The sequence below is a fragment of the Numenius arquata genome, chromosome 8 (assembly GCF_964106895.1).
Source record: "Numenius arquata chromosome 8, bNumArq3.hap1.1, whole genome shotgun sequence".
NCBI classification, from domain to species: Eukaryota; Metazoa; Chordata; class Aves; order Charadriiformes; family Scolopacidae; genus Numenius; species Numenius arquata.
In genome coordinates, this window is record NC_133583.1 from 49,641,288 (window position 1) to 49,661,568 (window position 20,281).

The 20,281-nt window shown below is 59.2% G+C and overlaps 1 protein-coding gene across 1 annotated transcript; it reads left to right on the forward strand.

The window, feature by feature from the left end:
- Window positions 1-6,235: 6,235 nt before the first annotated feature.
- Window positions 6,236-19,429, forward strand: TIE1 (tyrosine kinase with immunoglobulin like and EGF like domains 1). Its single transcript, XM_074151390.1, has 23 exons — window positions 6,236-6,488; window positions 6,983-7,270; window positions 9,863-9,973; window positions 10,081-10,236; window positions 10,334-10,465; window positions 10,719-10,859; window positions 11,052-11,180; window positions 11,702-11,847; window positions 12,002-12,146; window positions 12,398-12,556; window positions 12,747-12,884; window positions 13,007-13,297; window positions 14,307-14,597; window positions 15,131-15,444; window positions 15,545-15,755; window positions 15,924-16,034; window positions 16,145-16,335; window positions 16,463-16,576; window positions 16,741-16,811; window positions 17,065-17,105; window positions 17,229-17,325; window positions 17,586-17,685; window positions 17,954-19,429. Exons 1-23 carry the CDS (start codon window positions 6,443-6,445, stop codon window positions 18,023-18,025), a joined length of 3,495 nt encoding a protein of 1,164 aa, XP_074007491.1. The 5' UTR covers window positions 6,236-6,442; the 3' UTR covers window positions 18,026-19,429.
- The last annotated feature ends 852 nt before the right edge of the window (window positions 19,430-20,281 follow it).

Sequence of the window (20,281 nt, forward strand, 5' to 3'; positions counted from 1 at the left end):
CTTAGGAGCAGCGTGTGCAAGTTTCCCAAGCCCTTGAAAGCATCCATGTGGAGGTAGGTGATGCTGCAGCTGCTCAGGTCCAGCAGACGCAGTGCCCTGAGGTTGCAGAAGACTGCCGGGCTCAGCGCCAGCAGGACATTGCTAGAGAGGTTGAGGGACTGCAGGGAAGGGAAATGCATCAAAAGAGGCCCATGACGGGGCATGACCAAGGAGTTGAAGGAGAGGTCCAAACCAGTGATGTTTCTTGGAAGGGAACTTGGAGCGTGCAGGAGGTTCTTTCCATTGCAGTCGGCCCACCCCTGGGAAAAGAACTGCTGTCTGAGATGGCGTCTCCATACTGGGGAGGATCTCTGGACCGAGACTCCCCAGAAGTTCAAATGTCTTAATTAATTACCCTTGCAGAGTTTAAAAAGCAAAGACAACCACTTTTTAAAAACACATGAGCTATCAGTGTGATGTGGGCCAGGATAAATGGAGAAAGAGGAGCAGGACAGCCCAGGAGCAGCCAACTGAAAGAGTAAAGAAGGAGCATGGACAGCTGGAGGAAACCCAAACAGATGAGGCAGGTGCAAAGGGACCAGCCTGTCACCCTCCTGTTCTCCCTTACAGGGCAGCTGTCATATGGGGTCAGCTTGCAGAGGCCTTCCTCTTCCTCCCCCAGGTCCCCACCCCCAGCCCCTGGGGAGCTCTTGCGTGACACAAGGGCATCCTCCCAGCCGGGACAGGGAAGCAGGTGAGACCCCGTCCCACTGTAAGGACAGGCGGAAAGGCAGCCGGTGGGGATGAAGAGCAGTGGGCATCTGCACCAGGCACCCGTGGAAGACCTGCTCTCCATGGCCTGTGTGGGACCTTGTACCCATGCCTCCAGCCCTCCCGCGTTTCTGAGGATACACTGGGAGCGGCAGCAGCTTTGTGTAGCTGTGGCTATGCTAGTAAACAAAACAGACCAGGGACCATTCCCTGTCCCGAAAGGCCAGCAGCACATGCTGGATGGATCGATCAACCCACAGAGATGGATTTTACCAAATTCAAGCTAGTTTGGGGGAGCAGTCCCCAGCATGTGTTACTCCCACCTGAGCTTTATGTGGGAGAGGGCCAGCTGCCCAAACTGAAGCTGCCAGCGAGCAGGTCAGCAATTGGAGTTTGGTTGGGTCGGCACCGGCTCCTGCTCGATGCCGTGTTTGGGCCCCAAAGGCAGAGATGCCATGCTGGAAGTTTGCTGCAGTCCGTATTCCTGAGTTTCTAGGTCTGGCTGCTTTCCAGCTAGCCAGCCTTTCCGTTTCTTTACCTCTCGTAAGATCACCTCTCCTTTCATCCTCCTGTTCACCCAAATGTCCTGGCAGGCCCTGCCCTCCCTACTTGCTACAGGAACAGATGTGCACTTACAAACCTGGGCTGCCGAGGACCGGGTTATAATGGGGCTGAGACACAGGGGCACCACACAGGTCCTGTCTCAAGCTCAACCAGGGCTGGGCTTGGGGAGGCTGGAGAAAACAGTGCAAATCTTTTGAGGGCATATCTGAGAGCTCAGTGGGCAGCGCTGCCCTGTGCCATCCACCGCAACAGCCACTTTTCCTGCCTCCTCCCAGCTCCTGCCCAGTGTAGCTGAGCTGCTGCCCGCCGTGCTTGTCCCAGTGGGATGGGTTAGTTATATTTCCTGCTCCTTGCCAGGCGCTTGGGAATTCTGAGCCCATGGTTGCCCTGACCCTGGCATCACCATGCACTGGAGAACGGAGTGAGGTGCCGGGAGCCCCTCAGGGTTGTACCCCACTGCTGCTCGCCATGCACCCCTTATGGGCAGCTGTGTTATGGCTGCAGCCAAGAGACCCCCAGAGTCAGAAATGTCATGGCTCAGACAAGGCTTTGCCAGCCCTGCCGTGCTCTGGTGAACGGGCCGAACAACATGTGTTCAGCCCGAGGACGAGAGCAGGGGTGTTGTGGGGCTGGGAGCTGGGGTGCTGCAGGGCTGGGAGCAGGACAGCCAGGCTCCAGCTGTGGGTGAACCACCCCTGTGGCTGGTGGCCACTGGCACAGCACATCTCCCCGTTAACTCCCCTTGCTCCTGTGGGTTTTCACTGCTCGTCATCTCTCCAGCTGTGCAGAGCAGGAGCTGCCTGCCAGGGCCTGCTGCCCTGCAGGCACGCGGTGCCACCTCCCCAGCTGTGCTGGCAGGACCGGGAGTGGGGTGTCCCTCCCCACCCCCCAGCTGCTGCCCACGCCGGAGCCCCCTTGGCCCTCCTACCTGGTGGTCGAGGGTGCAGGGGTGTCCCATCACCACTGACCAGGCGCAGAGGAGGCTGCAGATCCCGAGCAGGCAGGCAGGAGCCATTTGGCTCCAGGAAACTGCCGGGCAGAAAAACAAGTCTCAGAGAAAGCTGGGAAGCCGGCAGAGCCAGCCGTGCCGGGCGAGGTGTGGCCACGGCCACACAGCCTGGGGCCTCTGCTGAGCCCCTGTGGCCGGGCCGCACGTCCCCGCAGACCACCAGCACCCGGGAGCCAGCCCGGCTGCCGCCGTGGCCCGCTCCCTCCCGACGGCTGGGCACGGGTGAAAGGTGGCAGCGCAGGTTACACATTAACCACCGCACCCCGCCACCTCCCACCCGCTGCCTCCCGTGACGGGTGACATGGGGACCGCCAGCATCTGCCTGGTGGACCGTGGGGTACTGTGGGAGCAGAGCAGCGGGAGATGTTGGAGGCCCAGAGGAGGAGGGGGGCACCTCTGTGGTGTGCACCCTGAGATGCCCATGCTCGAGGAGAGCAGCCTGTGCCTGGCCCCAGTACTGTGCCGACTGCTGCATCCCGGCTCCATGCACCCAGGGTAGAGGCACACATCAAGCCTTGGCCGGAGAAGCTGGGGCTGAGACAGCGGGAAAGTGTCCTACAGGGAAATAAAATTCTTATTGGGATTCAGGCGGGACGGTGTTTAAACTGTGCAGCAAACGGGCAGGTCCCTGGGCCTGGCAGTGCCTCAGCGGTGTTGGTTTTCCAGCATCGGGGAGTCACTAATAAAAATGTGGCTTCCCTGAGCAGCACCCAGGGCTCCTGTGGAGGTCCCAGAGGATGGGGGCACCCCACCAGCTCCAGCACCCCCCGCACAGACCCGCTGCTCATCAGTAGCGCTCCCTGCCAGCCCCACAGTGGAGTCAGTGAAAATCTGGGAAATCCTGTCAAAGCAGCATCTTGTGGGTGTTGGGTGGGACGTGCTCCCATGCCCAGGGGTGCTGGGGTGGGTGAGTGAGGGAGGACTAGCAAAGCCGCGGCCTGGGCTGGGGAGTTGCTGGCCGTGCCTGCTCCCGGCTTCGCCTCTGCAGCAGGAGGGAGCCCCAAGCTCTTCCCTGCTCCCCATTCCCCGCTCCCTGTTCCCACTCCTGCTCAGTGTCAGGAAGCCGCCTGCCAACTAAGATCACTGTGGATCTGCAGTTTCCACCCCAGCAGCAGCCGGGACAGGGTGGCCTCCCCTCCCCCAGCAGACAAGGGGCTCCTCCACAGCCGCGCGTCCCACCCTTTCCTCAGGGAAAGGGCTTCCCAGAAGCCTGTCCTTCATCCTGTAAGCTTGTGGTGGATGCCAAGGCAGCTGCCTGCTCCCCAGGTGCCCTGCCAATGCCACCAGGCAGGATGGAGCTGCTTGGCCACCCTGTTACCGGGCTGCTGTGATGCCTGGCGGCAGCAGCCCTTAACCCAACCTTGCAGGGCCTCCCCAGGACCCGCTGTGCACGTAAAAACAAAACAAAACAAAACAAACAGCCAGAGAAGCAGGAGTAGAAAATGTTGCTGCAGCAGCCCAGCCCATCGGTGGATTCACAGGGCGTTTGCATTTCCTATCAGGAAACGTTATCAGTGCGTTATGGGTTCTGGCATGCGGTGCCGTGCATTAGAATGTGCAAATGATAACAAAAATGGGTATTTTTGTCACTCTTTATTTTTTTAGTCCATCGTGATTCAGCAAAAAAGTTGAGGTCTGTGAATTCAGCAGAAATTCAGGTGCTTTCAGTGTGCTGTGGGTTGGGCTGCTGGAGCTTTCCATATCAGAGGAGGGCAAGTGTGGCGAGAGGCTCTGGCTGGGCTTGGCTGCACCCAGCTCCCAGGTTCCTCCGCTGGAGATACATAAGGTTAAACTGGAGCTGTAGAGTCTTGTTTGGATCTCCCCACAAAACCTCCCACAGAGGTTTCCTACCTTACCTCCAACCTGCGGGATCTGCACAGATAGACACCTCTTATCCAGCTGTTCCTAGAAAAAAATGCAAGGGGACAAATCAGTTTGGGTCAGATCCTTCGATGGATCACTGGGATCTCCTGGGCATCACCTGGTGTGGACAGCTGATCCCAAATGATTTCCATTCCCCAGAGGAGCAAGGTAATGCGCCGGTTCCCCTCAGACAGTTCCCCTCCGTGCGCTTCTCCCTGGAGGAGCACGCTGCAAGGCCTGCGGGTGCAAAGCCCTCCCATAAAGCATGTTTGTTGTGTGTAAATAACCCTGTCCTCAAACAGATCCTTGTGTCAGAGGATGCACAGAGCACATCATAACTCACGGCTCCGTGTGCTGCCGGGGGAGCACAGAACAAGTTGCTTCCCCAGGTGCAGCAGTGGCATAATGGCAATTACAGTTCTGAGCATAACTGGCCTCTACAGACACTGAACTGGGGGAAGAAGCCATTTATTTATCTATTTATGTATCTATCCCCTTCCTGAATCTGTACTGACCGTACAGGTGAGTTCCTGACCTAACATGCTTGCAAATGAGCTTGGGGTTGGCCACAGAAATGGGGATGTGGGGTTGTCCAGGAGGGCACCAATGGCAGGAGGGACCAGCCGCAGTTGCCCAGCCCCTGCACGTTCATGCTGCACATTGACATTGTGGTAGTGCCTCAAGTGCCCCAGGGGTCTCTCAAAAGCAGAGCCCCTTGCCTATGCACGGCGAAGAACTGTGCTCAGTTTTCTGGGCAAACGAGGGCAGCTGCATCTGGTGTCCATCTTTTTTCGGATCCCCTCCATCCCTCCTGTCACAGGGTGGCCGGGTGGTTGCACTGGGGGAGCCCCTGTCCGCTGCCATCCCTCCCTCAGCACGCCGTGGGCACTGCGCGGCCATGGAGAACGCGCTCTAAATAGTCGGAAGCGATGAATGGATTTCCCCTTCCTCTCCATGTGTGCTTTAGCTTTTTGGCCGGATACGGCATGGGCTCGGGACACACCAAAACATGAGGCTCGCTCCCCGGCAGCCCTGGCTTTCACGTGGGAACAGTTCCATTTGTGAAGCAGTGTGAGGTCTGGCAGGTGAAGCCTATGGTGACTTCCTGGGAAATGCCTTTCATTTGCCAGGTGAAGAGCCCGGACCCCCGCCTGGAGGCCGGGACAGCCTCGCAGGAGGGCTGAGTGTGGGACCCGCTGGGGCTGGGCGGGCAGCGGGGCCATGCCGTGCCGTGCCTGTGCCAGCGCTATGCGTGGCAAAATGCCTGGGGAAAGCCAGGCTTTCTGCTGCTTTCCACTTCCTCCCAGACATGTTTGCTGTGGTGTGGAAGGTTTTCTCCCCCAGCAGTGGCCACCTTCCTGTGCAGGTTTTTTTGTCACCCTGCCTGTGCGCCCGCTCAGCCCCGTTCAACCCGGTCAACAGCCCCACGACGGGCCACTGCAGGCCTGAGTCGGGCCCTGGCATAACATGGAGCCCGGGTGGGGCTGTGCCTCGGCACCCTGGCTCGTGGCGGCAGGAGGCCAAGGTGTCACGAGGTGTGTATGGCCTCAGCATCGCCGCACGCTACTCGCTGGGGAGAGCCTGTGCAGGGCAGCTCCCTCCGGCTCCTGGAGTCAGGGCCGTCTCCGAACAATGGGTGGAGAGCAGGAAACGCCGCATGGGAAACAGGATTTGGCTCCGCCGCCGCCGCCAGCCACAGCCCCTTGGCCCCTTTCCTTTCCCTGCTCCAGAGAGCCCTTCCCACAGCCATCAGCCACGGGGCTGCGCCAAGGGGACAGGGATGCTGCCGCCCCAGCGGGCTGGGGCATGAGACCCTCTGCACAGAGGGCAAGGAGGAGGGTCAGGACACCTCCTGGCTGGGCTGGAGGCTCAGCATGGCTTGGGGACCCCTGAGCATGCAGCCCTAGCCCTAGAGGGGTGGGTGCCTGTTCCCCGGGAGAGCTGCCACTGGGCAGGGGACCTCAGTAGCATCTTTGCCACCAAGCCCTGAGCAACCGGGTGGCCACCGAGCAAGCGGGGACGGGGGCATCTTCCTCGTTGTGCCCAGGCTATGCACCAGAGGAGGCGATCCCAGCTGCCCTGGACGGTGAACAGCAAGACGGAGGCAAGATGGAGGGCATGGGCAGGGAGCAGGGGTCCTGAGCCACTGCTCACGTGGAGCCCCTAGGCAGCCGTGGCCTCTGGCTCTGACCCCTGTGGCTGGGACATGCCGTGGATCTTCTGACCTCTGCCAGATTCAGGATACAGTCCAAGGACATGGGACTCCAGGTTTATCTTCTGCTTTTCCTCCCATGGCTGGCAGGTAAATCACCTTTTTCCCTCTTCCCCCGAGCAGCAGCCCCTGCCCCAGGGAGTCTTGGTGGGACAAGGCAGCTGTGGGAGCTCAGTGGTGCCATCAGAGCCAGGTTTGGAGGGAGGAATCATCCCTTTGTGATCGGCCATTTGGAGACCTCAGAGGCCAGCAGTGCCCTCCCCTGCCTGCATCTCCCCAGCCCCAGAGGCTGGGGCGCGGGCAGCTTATGGGAGGAGAGGGGCCCTGAGATCCCTGTCGTGCTGCATGCTTGGCTCATGGTGGGGGGCTGAGCCTGTGGGAATGTCCAAAAGGAGAGTGGAAATGCCCACCGTGTCATCCTGATGGGTCTGCACCTAACCTGGTTGTGCATTCTGGGCTGGAGGTGGCAAAAATGTCCTGGAAAGGGGGGTGGCATCTGGGTGACGGGGTCTGGCCTTGAGGCAGGGCTGGGATGGCTGTGCCCTTGCCCAGTCGCGATGTGCCTTTGTGCTCCCCTGCCCCAGGGGCCATCCTGGACATCACCCTGATCGCCAACGTGCAGAGCCTGTCCCACTCTGACTTCTTCCTCTCCTGCGTCATGGGGGAGCGCGACGTGAGCTACCTGCAGATCGAGCGGGAGAACAAGATTGTGATGACACACCCCAAGATGGGCTTCCAAAACTATCGCAACCGCAGCAACCATGTCCAGGCCAGGGGCTTCTCCATGGCTGACCTAGTGGGGATCCTCTACTGCCTGGGGCGCACCCCGACCGAGCAGGCCCAGGTGCTCTACGTGCACAACAGCCACAATGGTGAGTGGCTGGGGGGGAGTGGCGGGCAGCCCCCCAACTGCTGGCTGGGTCCACATAAGAGCTACCTGCCCTGTGATTTGCAATCCCAGTGCCAGCTGGCATGGCAGAAGGACAGGGATGACCCACGAGCTAGATTTGGGTTCCACCAACATCGGTGGGGTGGAGAGGGGAGGGATGTTCAGCTGGAGGAGTGTGGCTGAGCCCTGTGGAGATGTGCGGGCAGCAGTGCGGGCAGCTGGCTGGGCTGGGAACGGTGCCCAGGAGCAGGGCAAGGTCCAAGAGGAAGCTGGGTGCCCTTGGAGGAGGTGGTGGTGTCTGGAAATCATTAACCAGGGCAGGGGGCAGCCCAACGGAGCTGTGCCAGCCTCGTGCCCCCACTACAGGCTCCTGGGGAGGAGGTAGTGTCAGGGCGCATGTCCAGCAGCCTCCTTGGGTGCTTGGCGGGCACCATGCCGCAGCAGTGCGTCACCGCTCGGGTGGTGGGGTCTTGCCGAGAGGCACTGCCAGGGCATACCGCAGCCAAGGGCAGCACTGGGCTCTTGTCTCCTGCTCCCATATAAGCCAAAATAACGCTATAGAGGAGCTGGTCAGTGTCTGGGTTCAAGCCACTGCAGGAGTTACAGGTGCCAAAAAAGTGGCTTTTTTCCAAGTGCCAAACAAGTTGCTGTTACTCTGTTTAATTTAGAGAAGGAGAAGTAAAAAAAATAAAGGAAAAACTAAGCAAAAAACTTACATATTCACAGGAGGAGGAGGGCTGTGTACAGAACCCGCCGAGGAGGCTTGGCGCATATCGTCTCTCCTGTTAAGTCTGAGAGTGCACCAAAACAGGCCAGGGTGATGAAGCAGTGGGTGGGGAATGCTGTCAGAGGAAAGCTGGCATCTCCCAAAAGGTCATGCATGAAGAACATAGGAGGGACGATAAACTTTGGAAGTTTTGCTGTAAAAACAAAGTAAAGCAGACCAAAGAGATCCTGAGGAGCAATTTCAGAAATGTTTAAATCCGGGATTAAACTATTTTTACAATATCCAGAGCAGGAAGACATCCAGAAAAACAATTGCAGAAAGCCCCAAATCCTTTTATTTTTGCATCCGTGTGCACAATAAAGAAGTTGGGGAAGCTTTCTGGGGTATCTGTCTCAAATGCCAGCGCTGATAGCAGGAGACAAGCGATAAATGGCTGAATGGAGCCAGGTGGTGTTGCCAGACCAGGCTTGCCGTGAGCAGGGCTGTGCCACTGCCTGTGGGGCAGGAGCAGAGGGCTGCTGGTGGGACACCAGCCTTTCCTAAAAGCTTTCTGAATAGGGAGTTATAGGCCTGTAAACCCAAATCAGAACCGGGCAAACTAGTAGAAACCATAATAAAGAGCAGAATTTGTGGTTATGTGGTCCCTGAGAAGGAGGCAGTGTGAGTTTGTAGTGGGTGGGTCTCTGGGGTGGCAGCGGTGGGGGTGCTGTGGATGACCCAGTTGACACGGTCTGCTCAGGTCCCTGGAGAAAAGTGGGCAAATTCCCTTTCAAAGGTTCTTTGGGAGCAACTCTGCATCCGGGGGGGCAGGGGAAGTCTTTGCACAGGTAAATTACTGACTAAAAGAAAGGGAGCAAGAATAGGAGTTAGTTTGTGGTTCCTGTCAAGCGGAGAAGTACCCACTGGCATGGCACGGGGTCTCTGCGGGGACCCGTGCACTGGTTGTGATTACAAACAGCTGAACAAGCAGGCATGGGCAGGGGCCACATCTGTGTGCCCTTTACAAGGGACTGCAAAGTCTGTGGTAGAAAGATCCCAACTGAAGGGACAGGTGGGGAGGCAATTCTGGGGAATTACTGGGACGTGTGACCCGCGGTGCCCTTCCCCGGGTGTCTGCGGCATGTGCTGCTTCCTCCCGGCCTCCGGCCTTGCCAGGGCAGGACCTGGGGCTTGATGTGCCTTAGCTCCGACCCGGTGTGGCTGCTTTTAGTGTGTGCGAGCTGGTGTGCTGGCAGGCTCTCCTGTGCCCTCTTTTATGTCTGTCCTGGCACGCCCAGGGCTTGGTTTCCCAGGACTCAATATATTTATAGCCCCGTTTGTGCTCAAAGCTGGGCTCTGGCTGACTCACATTGATACTCTGAGTTTGTTGCTGCTGCTGCATGCCCCAGCAACTGGGAAATCAGGAAAACAGCCATGATAGGGCCACTGGTCCTGTATGGTGGTGTGCAGCCACTCTGCACCTCCCAGACTGGCAGCAAGCAGGGTGCACCATGCAGATGCGTCCCAGCTATGGGAAAGATTTGTCACATCCCCAGGCTATGGCCACCATCATCCCATGCTGGGCTGGGGCTGGTGGGCTGGCCAGAAGGGTGCCCTGTCCCACTCCTTGATGTGTGCCTGTGGGGGCTGGAGGGGCCAGGATGGGAGTGCCTGTACCTGCAGAGGCTTGAGGAGGTCCCAGCTGGTTCCATGGGGCAGATGAGGAGGCGTGTCATGTTGTCCCAGCAAAAAAGTGTGGTGGGCTTTGTTTTGGGGTGGCTGATCTAGGGGTGCTGGCACTGCCCTTGGGTGTGAGTGCCCTGGGGAGTGACTGCTGCTCAGCCTGCTCCTCCTCCTCCTCCTCCACAGCCCACCTCTTCCCAGTGAAGGCCACGCAGTCTGTGAATATCGCCGAGCCAGCCACCTTTTCTGCCAGGGTCATCAAGAGGAAAGAGACGGATGTTATGTGGAAAAGAAATGGCAAGTGGCCCCAAGAGCAGGCATGGGGCTGGGGTTGCTCCCAGCCAGTGCCTGGTTATGGCCCGGGGGGGTGGCAGGGCCCCAGGTGACCTTCTGCACCCTTGCAGGTACCTACTACCAGACCACGGACCGGGGCGAGGTGCGGGGCGACCTTGTCACCCTGACGCTCCCCAACGTTAGCGTGAGTGAAAATGGCATCTACAGTGCCACATTCATGGGGGATAGCCCTCTGTGGAGTGCCTTCTATCGCCTGATCGTGAGAGGTGAGCAGGGCCGTGGCTCCATGGGATGTGGGGACAGGTGGCCATACCCTGCTCTCCAGCCTGGTGCCACCCTGCGCCCCTGCCTCTCTCTCCACAGCCTGCCCCGCGAAGAAATGGGGACCATCCTGTGAGAAGGACTGTCCTGACTGTCTGAATGGTGGCATCTGCCATGACCATGTTGGTGAATGCGTCTGCCCTCCTGGGTTCATGGGCACCCGCTGCGAGCGAGGTAGGTGCCCGCCCAGCAGCGGGAGCTGTACGTGGGTGCCCTGCTGCACTCCCAGACCTGGGCACCGTGGTCAGAAACTCCTAAGTGCCTCCCCTACTTCTAGGGCAGGGCTGGATCATCCACCTTCTGAGCAGTACATGGCTCCATGCCTGCTCGGGGCGGCAACATGGGGCTTAAGATACCCGAGCCGGTGCCTGCCGTGCACGTGCATGGATGAATGAAGGGTGAGAGCAGACCACGCTTGTTTTTCCAGCCTGCCGGGAAGGTCAGTTTGGCCGCAACTGCCAGGAGACGTGCCAGAGAGCCCAGGGCTGCAAGGGGCTGAGCTTCTGCCTGCCGGACCCCTACGGCTGCTCCTGCGCCTCAGGATGGAGAGGCTCCCGCTGCAGCCAAGGTAGGGGGATGTGGGCGTCCATCAGCTCACCCATCCAGCCTGGCCTTCATCTGGGGCCCTTAAAAACCTCTCCTGGCCTGAGAGTTGGTACAGGCTGAGCAGTGCTGCTGCCTGCACAGGCTGCCCACTGTCTCTGTCTCTGTGGTCCTGCACCATGGCCAGGGGTAGCAGTGGGCTCTCCTCTTCCCACAGCCTGTCCCCCAGGATACTACGGCCCTGACTGCGCCCTGGGGTGCGCCTGCCAAAACGGAGGCAGCTGTAACCGCTTCAGTGGCTGTGTCTGCCCGGCGGGCTGGCACGGGCAGCACTGTGAGAAGTCAGGTGAGGCTGGCACGGGGCTGTGGGTGGGTCTCTGTCCCCCCACCCTTGGGTGGGCTCCAGCTCCTTCCTCACCAGTGACAGGGGGGGGCATTGGCTGCCAGCCTTGCCAGCTGGCTCAGAAGCCCCCCTTGCCTGCAGAAATATCGCCCAACCTTATGGAAAACAGAGTGCTGCAAGGGTCTCCGTCACTGGAGGCATTCAAAACCCGCCTGGACATGTTCTTGTGCAACCTGCTCTAGGTGGACCTGCTTTGGCAGGGGGGTTGGACTAGATGATCTCCAGAGGTCCCTTCCAACTCCATATCATTCTGTGATTCTGTGAAGGAGAGCATCTAGTCTGGCCCCCTGGGATTAGCCATGCTGAGAGCATCACTGAGCCCGGCACGCGGGGTGGGGATCAGGGCTGGACCATACCATCTGGCACTGGCTCCCTGGCTGCAGCCAGGAGCAGGGAAAGGTGCCAGCCTCTCTTGTGCCCGAGGAGGAGTGGAGCCAGCCCTAATGCTGATTTCTGTGTGCCAGACCGGTTCCCCCAGATCATCCAGCTGGCCTCGGAGCTGGAGTTCAACCTGGGCTCAGAGCCTGTTGTCAGCTGCGTGGCCACTGGCAACCCACTGCCCACCAGTGACAGCGTGGAGCTGCGCAAGGCTGATGGCACTGTGCTCAAGGTACTGCCCCCGTGCCCTTGGCCCACCACCATCCCCATGTTGCCAGCTCCCCCAAAAGCACCTGTCCCCCGGCCACTCTGCCAGGCAGCTTCAGGCCAGCATGGGGAGCTGGGGGGCTGAGGCAGGGGGCTGAAGGCACCCTCTGTGCCCTCAGCTCATCAAAGCCATCATCGAGCTGGGCAAGATCACCTGCGAGTTTCAGGTGCGGCACCTGACAAAGGAAGATACAGGGCTCTGGGAGTGCCGAGTCTCCACAACTGGGGGCCAGGACAGCCGGAAAGTCAAGGTCAACATCCGAGGTGAGGAAGGGGCATGAGTGGGATGAGCTGGGGTTTCTGGGGGAGGCTGACAGCACAGTGTGGCAATGCCAAACCCCCAGTACTGGACTGGGTGCCACCCATGATGTGCTGCAGTGCCAGCAGACAGGTTTGGGTGGTGATAAAAGACTTCCCTGACAAATCTGGAAGGAGCCAAGAGGTGGAGGATGTACCCACACTCTTCTCCTCCTTGCTCCCAGTCCCACTGGTGTCATTTCCTCTTTCCCCCCAAGTGCCACCTGCGCCCCTGAACCCGCCTCGGCTGCTGGCCAAGCAGAGCCGCCAGCTCGTGGTGTCACCCGTGGATTGCTTCTCTGGTGATGGACCCATCACCTCCATCAAGCTGCTCTACAAGCCCAAGGATGATACCTCAGCGTGGTCATCCATTGTGGGTATGTGTCTGCTGGGGGGTGGAGGGCACAGATAGGACCTGGGCAGGAGACCACGGCTGCCCCAGCCAGTAGAGGTCTAGGGTGGGCAGAGGTTTCCATCCCAGGACCATGGTGATGCCAAGGAGGATGCCAGTGGCAGGGCAGACTGTGGTTCATAGGCATAGCTTTGACATGTCTTATTGGCCAACAGTCGACAACAGTGAGAACATCACCCTCATGAACCTCCGGCCGGTGACCGCCTACATCGTCAAGGTGCAGCTGAGCCGGCCAGGGGATGGTGGAGAGGGCAGCAAGGGGCCCGAGGCCGTCATGGTGACAGAGTGCCTTGGTGAGCCTCCATCTACCTGACCCTGACCCTGACTCTGCCCTGACCCTGACCCTAACCCTGCATGGGGTCCGCAAAGCACTGGTGCTGATGTGCCGTGAGGTTTTGTTGTCTTTTGTTTGCAGAGCCCACAGTTAAGCCTGTGATCGAAGGTTGGTCCATAGAGGAGAAAAACACACTTCACGTCAACTGGAAATTGCCAAGTAACCATGAGCCAGCACATGGATTCATCGTCCATCTCTTTGACTCCGCAAGGCGGCTAGTCTGTGAGAAAAATATCACATCCATCTCCGTGCTCTCTGCCCGCATCGGGGACCTGGAGTTCAACAAGGAGTATGGGCTGGAGGTGCTGGTGTACCACTGCGCCAGCCTGGGGCCCCCCTCTGACCTCTACAAGGTCATGATCAACAGCAAAGGTGGGTCCAGCAGAACACAGGGAATTATTACAGGGAATTACAATGATAAATCTGTTATAATTGTAACAGCGACTATCCCCAGGTCTGGGTGCTCCTGTATCCCATCTCTGATAGAGCATGAACAGCTGCTTGAGGGAAAATGGGTCCTCCTTTTCCTGCTAGACCCCGCAGACTCCAGCACCAAACAGCTGAGAAACATCCTAAGCTGAACATGACATCCAGGCCACCACAAGTGATGCTCACAAACAGATCTGTCCTCCACACCCTTGCCCGAGCTCTGATGGGCCTGTCTATACTTGCAGCCTTTACAAAATCCTGTAGCAATAAGTTCCACGAAACAATTACACATTGAGTGAGAAAATCATTTCCCTTTGGTTTCCTTTAACCCCGCTGCCTGGTAATTTTGCTGGATGGTCACTAGGGCTTGGAGACTGTGGGGAGGTAGACCATCAGCCTGACCAACCTTTCTGGCAGCCAAGGGGGAAGGAGTGCATGAGGCCTTCAGTGTGGCTTGGTGCTGGCCACTGCACATTCGGAGGGCTGGTGGGCATCAGGCTTGGAGGATGTGAAGGTTTCTCCGCTCTCTGCTTTTAAGAGCTTTGTGTGATTTGGGGATTGGGGTTTAGGGGTGTGAGAAGGCTCAGAGGAGGTGGTGTGAATGAAAAGATACTTAAAACCTGCTGTGTGTGAGGAAAGGTTGAAGAAAAAGAATATCCCAAAAGCAGTCAATACAAAGACATCTAGCTTGACAGTCTCTGAGGCTGGGAGTGTTTGTGGGTGTAGTCCTGCCCCATTGTTGTACCCAGAGAGCCATTCCCAGCCCCAGGGTCCATGTGCACCTCCTCCTGCCTCCACCTAAGCATGGGCTGGGGGTCCCTGGAGGTCCTTCAAATCTGGCACAGCTTTGGTTGCCGTTTTCATCCATGGGGTCCAGTCCTCACACCAGCGCTCAGCCCCTGCAGCGTCAGGAACCCTGTCCTGGGCTGACGCTCTCTTCTCCTTGTCCCAGGGCCCTCCTCCCCACGGTCACTCTCGGCCGAGTCCGTGTCTGACACCGCCGTCAGACTCTCCTGGCAGGTCCCCGAATACCCCAATGGTGGCATCACCAAGTACATCGTGGAGCTGCAGCAGGTGGGGGGCACCAGTGAGCCCCAGTGGATCGATACCGACAGCGGCGCCGAGACCACCAAGATCGTCAGTGGCCTCAATGCCAGCACCAGCTACCAGTTTCGTGTCCGAGCCAACTCCCATGTCCCGGGGGAATGGAGCCAGCCTGTGAAAGCCAAGACCCTGGGGGACGGTGAGAGGGGTGTCCCAGCAGGCATGGCCTCACAGCTCTGCTGGAGCTTGGGCTCAGCATCTGGGTCAGCAAAGCGTGACGGAGGTGCTCGTGATAACCTCAGAGAGTGGCTCTGAAGCAGCAGCCCATGCCCAAAACACTTGGGCTGTCTTCAGAAATCCTGTTCCTCCTAGTCCTGATGGGGCAGGGGTGGCATGATGACAGCACAGCATCGACAGAGTTGCTCTGCCTTGGCCAGCGGGTGACACAGTGCACGAGGGGCTAAAGGAGCAGGGCAGAGCTGGCACCAGAGGAGCTGGTGGCTGGGCCCAGAGCTGGTTGGAAGTCCAGAAACTGGCGAGTTTGGTGTCAGGGTCTGGGCAGTGACACCCTCACCCCTGTGCCATCATGGCACCGGGAGCTTGGGATGTGGTTGTGATGTCTTTGTGGTGTCCCAGGGTGCTGGGAGGGGGCTGCTATCAGTGCTTGGCCACCTGTGCAGCCTGGGCAAGGCTCGCCCATGGACAATGACCCTCCATCCCTCCTTTTGGCAGGAGCGCTGAGCGTGCCACCCAGCCTGGGCAGCCAGAGCACCGAGCAAGGAGGAATAGACCAGCAGCTGCTCTTGGCCATCGTTGGCTCTGTGTCTGTCACCTGCCTCACCATCCTCTTTGCCCTCCTGGCGCTTTTCCTCATCAAGAAGAATTTTTTCCACCGGCGCCGCACCTTTACGTACCAGTCTGGCTCGGTGAGTGCCGCCTGCCCCACCAGGACTGTGTCCCCAGCTCCCCACGTCCCAGCCCGATCCAAGTCACGCTCCATAGCCTCCAGTCCGGATGCAGCCAGACCTCACTTCCACACAGAGAGGGTGCGGAGCCCACCCTTGCCCACGACCCTGCCCTGCTGGGACTGCCACGTGGGCAGAAGGGTGTCCGGTGCCTCTAACCTCATCCATTCTCATCTGCTAGGGGGAAGAGACCATCCTGCAGTTCAACTCAGGGACCCTCACCCTGACACGCCGGCCCAAGCCACAGCCTGAGCCCCTCAGCTACCCCATCCTGGAGTGGGAAGATATCAAGTTTGAGGACATGATTGGGGAGGGCAACTTTGGGCAGGTCATCAGGGCTATGATCAAAAAGGATGGCCTGAAAATGAATGCAGCCATCAAGATGTTGAAAGGTGAGCATGGGGGGAGGTGGGCAGGGCGGGCTGGGGGATGTAGCTGCTTCTTTGCAGCTGCATTCTGGCCCATGCTCGAGGCTGAGGAGGGGCAGGAGCCATCAGCAGAGGAGCAGAGGAAGGGCCCTTGTTGTAAGACTGAGGTGTCCATCCCTTCTTTGTTTTCAGAGTTTGCTTCAGAGAATGACCATAGGGACTTTGCTGGGGAGCTGGAGGTGCTGTGCAAACTGGGCCATCACCCCAACATCATCAACTTGCTGGGTGCCTGTGAGAACAAGGGTGAGGACCGTCTCCCTCTCCCCTCTCCCCAGCCCCACAGCCCCTGCCTGGCTGTGTGTTCCTCTTTGCTGGGGAAAGCCCTGCAAGCCCAACCTCCTCCTGCCCCCCAGGCTACCTGTATATCGCTATTGAGTATGCTCCCTATGGAAACCTCCTTGACTTCCTTCGCAAAAGCCGGGTCTTGGAGACGGACCCGGCCTTTGCCAAGGAGCATGGCACCGCCTCCACCCTCACCTCCCAGCAGCTTCTCCAGTTTGCTTCAGATGTTGCCAAGGGGATGCAGTACCTGAGTGAGAAGCAGGTACATCCCCAGCAAGCCCCTCAGACCATCCTTCCCCTGGGGCCCGGGGACTCCCCATCAGAGCACAAGTCCCCTGGGGCCAGCAGGAAGGAGCATGTGGCTGCTGCTGACTGCTGGCCCCTTTCAGTTCATTCACAGGGACTTGGCAGCCAGGAATATCCTGGTAGGAGAAAATCTGGCCTCCAAGATTGCAGACTTTGGCCTCTCCAGAGGGGAGGAGGTCTATGTGAAGAAGACAATGGTGAGGCAGGATCAGTGCATCTCCATGGGGCCTGCACTGATGTGGTGGGCAGGACCCCCGCTGTCGGCGGGAACAACCCACCATGGTGGGACTGGCTGGGTCACAGCTGCCCTCCATCTGTGGGGCATCTTCCCTCCCCTGATGGTCATTCTCCATTTCTGCAGGGCCGCTTGCCAGTTCGCTGGATGGCCATCGAGTCCCTGAACTACAGTGTGTACACCACCAAGAGTGATGTGTAAGTCCTGCAAGCAAGGGTACTGAGGCTGGGGCATGGTGGTGGCTGCCTCCATCCCTCTCTGGGGTGGTCAGTGCAGCAATGCTTTTGCTCTGGCTGCTGCAAAAGCAGGAGGTGATGCTGATGCATCTCCCTGGGGAGCTGCCAGCTCATTCCAAGCCCTGGCTTCTCGCTCCACCCTGAGCTTTGCCTGGTGCCCATGAGCTGGGCATGGCTGGGGGCTCCATCACAGCCTCGGCTCCTGCTCTTTCAGGTGGTCTTTTGGCGTCCTGCTCTGGGAGATCGTCAGCTTGGGTAAGACTTTTCTGTGTCCCCTGCCTCCACTCGGGTATCTGCAGGTCTGGTCCTCCTGCAGCACCAGAGGGGATACCCTGGGGACTGTTCCTGCTGCAGCCAGCTGTGTGTCTCTGGCTGCAGGGGGGACACCATACTGCGGGATGACATGCGCTGAGCTCTACGAGAAGCTGCCCCAGGGCTACCGCATGGAGAAGCCACGCAACTGTGATGATGAGGTGTAAGTGGGCAGAGAGCCCCGGCTGATAGCAGCACCCACGTCCCCCTGACCCCACTGCCCCACAGGGCTCCCACTGGCTTGCGGTAGCTCCTTCCTGGTTCCCTTCTACGCTGTGGCTGAGGGATGAGCTGAGGTCCCACACCCCAAAAACCCTTCCTGGGCTTTAGTTTCCTGCCTGCTTCCCTCCATCTCCCACAAACAGCTTTTCTATCCCTTCTCCCCCCGTGCATACTGAGTCACTGCTGGCTCTCTGCCCCCAGGTACGAGCTGATGCGACAGTGCTGGCGCGACCGCCCCTACGAGCGCCCACCCTTCTCCCAGATCTCCATGCAGCTCATCCGCATGCTGGAGGCCAGGAAGGTGAGTGGCGGAGGCTCAGTGGGAGGGATGCCCGCCCTGCGCAGGGCTTCTCTGAGTGCTGGAGCATCCCTTGGGCTCAGGGGGGAACATCCAGCAGAAGAACCTGTGTGACCCCCACTATGTGTGGGGTTAACCCCAGCATTACTTATTGGGTGTTGGGAACTCTATCACCTCCCCCCAGGGCACAGTGCCCACGAGTGTGCCAGAGGGGATGGGAGGTAGATGGGGACACTGGCACAACTGGCTCCTGACTGGACGTCTCCCACAGGCCTACGTGAACATGGCCCTGTTCGAGAACTTCACCTATGCGGGGATTGATGCCACCGCCGAGGAGGCATGAGGCCGAGCTGGCACCACGCAGAAGGGCAATGCTGGCCCCAGCCTGGTGCTACAGTGCTGTGGGGACGAGGGGCTGCCCGCCCACCTCTGGAACCAAATGGCCAAATGCCAGTGTCCCTTCCCGAGAGTGCCTCTGCTGCAGCAAGACTGTGCTGTCCCCTCGCTGGCTGCCCACCCAGTGTGTGATGGTCACATTGACATACCACCGGCCACAGACACAGCCCCACGCTGCTGGGGGGACAAGCTGGGATGGTCCCCAAGGACAAGCAGTACCAGGGTGTCTGCAGCAGAGTGGACAGGAGAGGGTGCTGCTGCCTGAGCCCACGGACACAAATGGCCAAGCTTTGGGGCAAGAGCGGAAGGATCAACTCAGCAGCTGCCTGCCCTGCAGCTCTCAGCGTGCTCTGGGCCTGACGTGGTGCCAGCTGGGCTGCCAGTGTGGGACGGGACCACCCCGGGACAAGGGACAGTGTTGGCTGTGCACAGCCTCCTGCTCTTCCATAACCCTTCAGAGGTGTTAGCTCTGCCTTATGGACAATAAATGTAGTGCAACAGGGAGCCAGGTCCAGAGGAGGGGAGGTGGGGACCCAACTCAGCCACCCTGATGGCACCGAGGAACAAGGCGCAGGGCCCCAATGGTCTGCTGCTATGGTGGGCACTCCTCAGGATCCTGTCACTGCTGGGGTCCTCTGATGATCCCCGGGGATGCCCCAGCACCCCCTGACAGACCCCAGATCTCATTATGCCATGGGGATGGGTTTTCTTAATATCCATCTGGGATCTGCCCCTGCTGCAATTGGAGACTTTGTCCTGTCCCCAAGGGATATAGTGAACAGACTGAATCCTTCCTCTGCGTAGCTGCCTCCTGCATGCTTGAAAACTGTTCCTGTAGCTTCCCCTCAGGATGGCCCCACTCCTCCATCTGGTCCCCACAGGGCTGTGCAGGTCCACACCCTTCCCACCATGTCCAGCCAGCGCCTGCCCAGTGCAGCACCCGGCCATCGGGTAACTCCCCACGTCTTGCAAAGGGACCATCATGCTTGACCAGCCTGCTTGAACGCCTGCTGCTGGGGCGATTCTCATGTGCTGGTCCCTCAAGGATTGCCTGGGCTCTGTGCTCACCCTCCCGTGGGAGCTCCTGCCCCAGGCTGCCGTCCCTCATCCTGCACTGCTGTGTTTGTTATATTGACAGTGGGTGGGCTTCATTCCTGTTGACTTCAGCTTCCTAAGCCCTACGCGTGCCACCCAGCTGACTGTCTAGCCATCTTCTGTGGTCCATGGGCTGCAAGGGCTGCTCCTCTGGAGCCCGGTATCCCAGGCAAAGGCAGGGGCATTTGCATTTGCCCTCCTGGGCAAGAGCCTTTTTTCCCCAGAAGGTGTTTCAACCCTGTCAATACCATTTTGATTCCCCATTCTGGTCTCCAGAGCTCTTTCGTGTCAACTGCAGCTGGGGCCTCTCTGCCCCATCACTGAGGGGGTGAAACAGTGATGGGGACCAGCCCTCACAGGCAGCCTGACGTGTGCCACAGCCTCTGCACCTCCTCCGCTGCTGGCTGGGAACAGGGTCTGAGGCAGCAGCATCAGCCCTGCTCAAACCAAGGATTTTCTGCTTTTTGCCTCTCTGACAGCAAAGCCCAGTAGCCGGATGGAGAAGGAAGTGGGACTGGTTTGACAAAATTTAACTGTGACAAATTGGTGCTGGCTGTTCCCGTCTGCCCTGACTGCAGGGCAAAGAGAAGCCAACCCACCCTTGGCATGGTGGGGATGCGTGTGGGAGCAGCTCCTCGTGCCCTGGCTGGTGCTCCCTGGGCTGTGCTGTGGTGCTGCGCCCCGGCAGGGTGGGACACCCTCCGGCCACCCACACTGAGTGGCAGTGGTGGACTGGCATGAGGCTGAGCGTGCCTGCGGGACCCCACTGTGGTGGTCCTGCTCCTGAACCAGTACCGCTAATATCTGTGTGGGCCCTGCCAGTGCCCCCTGTGCCTGCAGCCCTCCTCCTGGCACAGCCACTGAGCCACGCAGAGCAGACCCGACACACACCAGTGCCAAGTGGCACAGGGAGGGATGGGGGCGGAGCAGCCACCCCCTTCCCCATGCTCCCGTGTGCCTGCAGCCCCCAACAGCTTGCCCTGCCCTCCCTGCCCCATGTGGGGGCCTCCCTGGTTTCTCAGGGGTTGTTTTTCTTCCTACTCCAGCCTCCCGGCGTGCCGGTAGCCACAAGGGCAGGACGTGCAGCCTATCTGATAGGAGCAGTCTC

Coding starts and splice junctions, on each gene's coding strand:
- TIE1 (XM_074151390.1), top strand. CDS start 6,443: ATGGGACTCCAGGTTTATCTTCTGCTTTTCCTCCCATGGCTGGCAG. Junction 12,147..12,397: donor AGTCAAGGTCAACATCCGAG/GTGAGGAAGGGG, acceptor TTTCCCCCCAAG/TGCCACCTGCGCCCCTGAAC. Junction 12,557..12,746: donor AGCGTGGTCATCCATTGTGG/GTATGTGTCTGC, acceptor ATTGGCCAACAG/TCGACAACAGTGAGAACATC.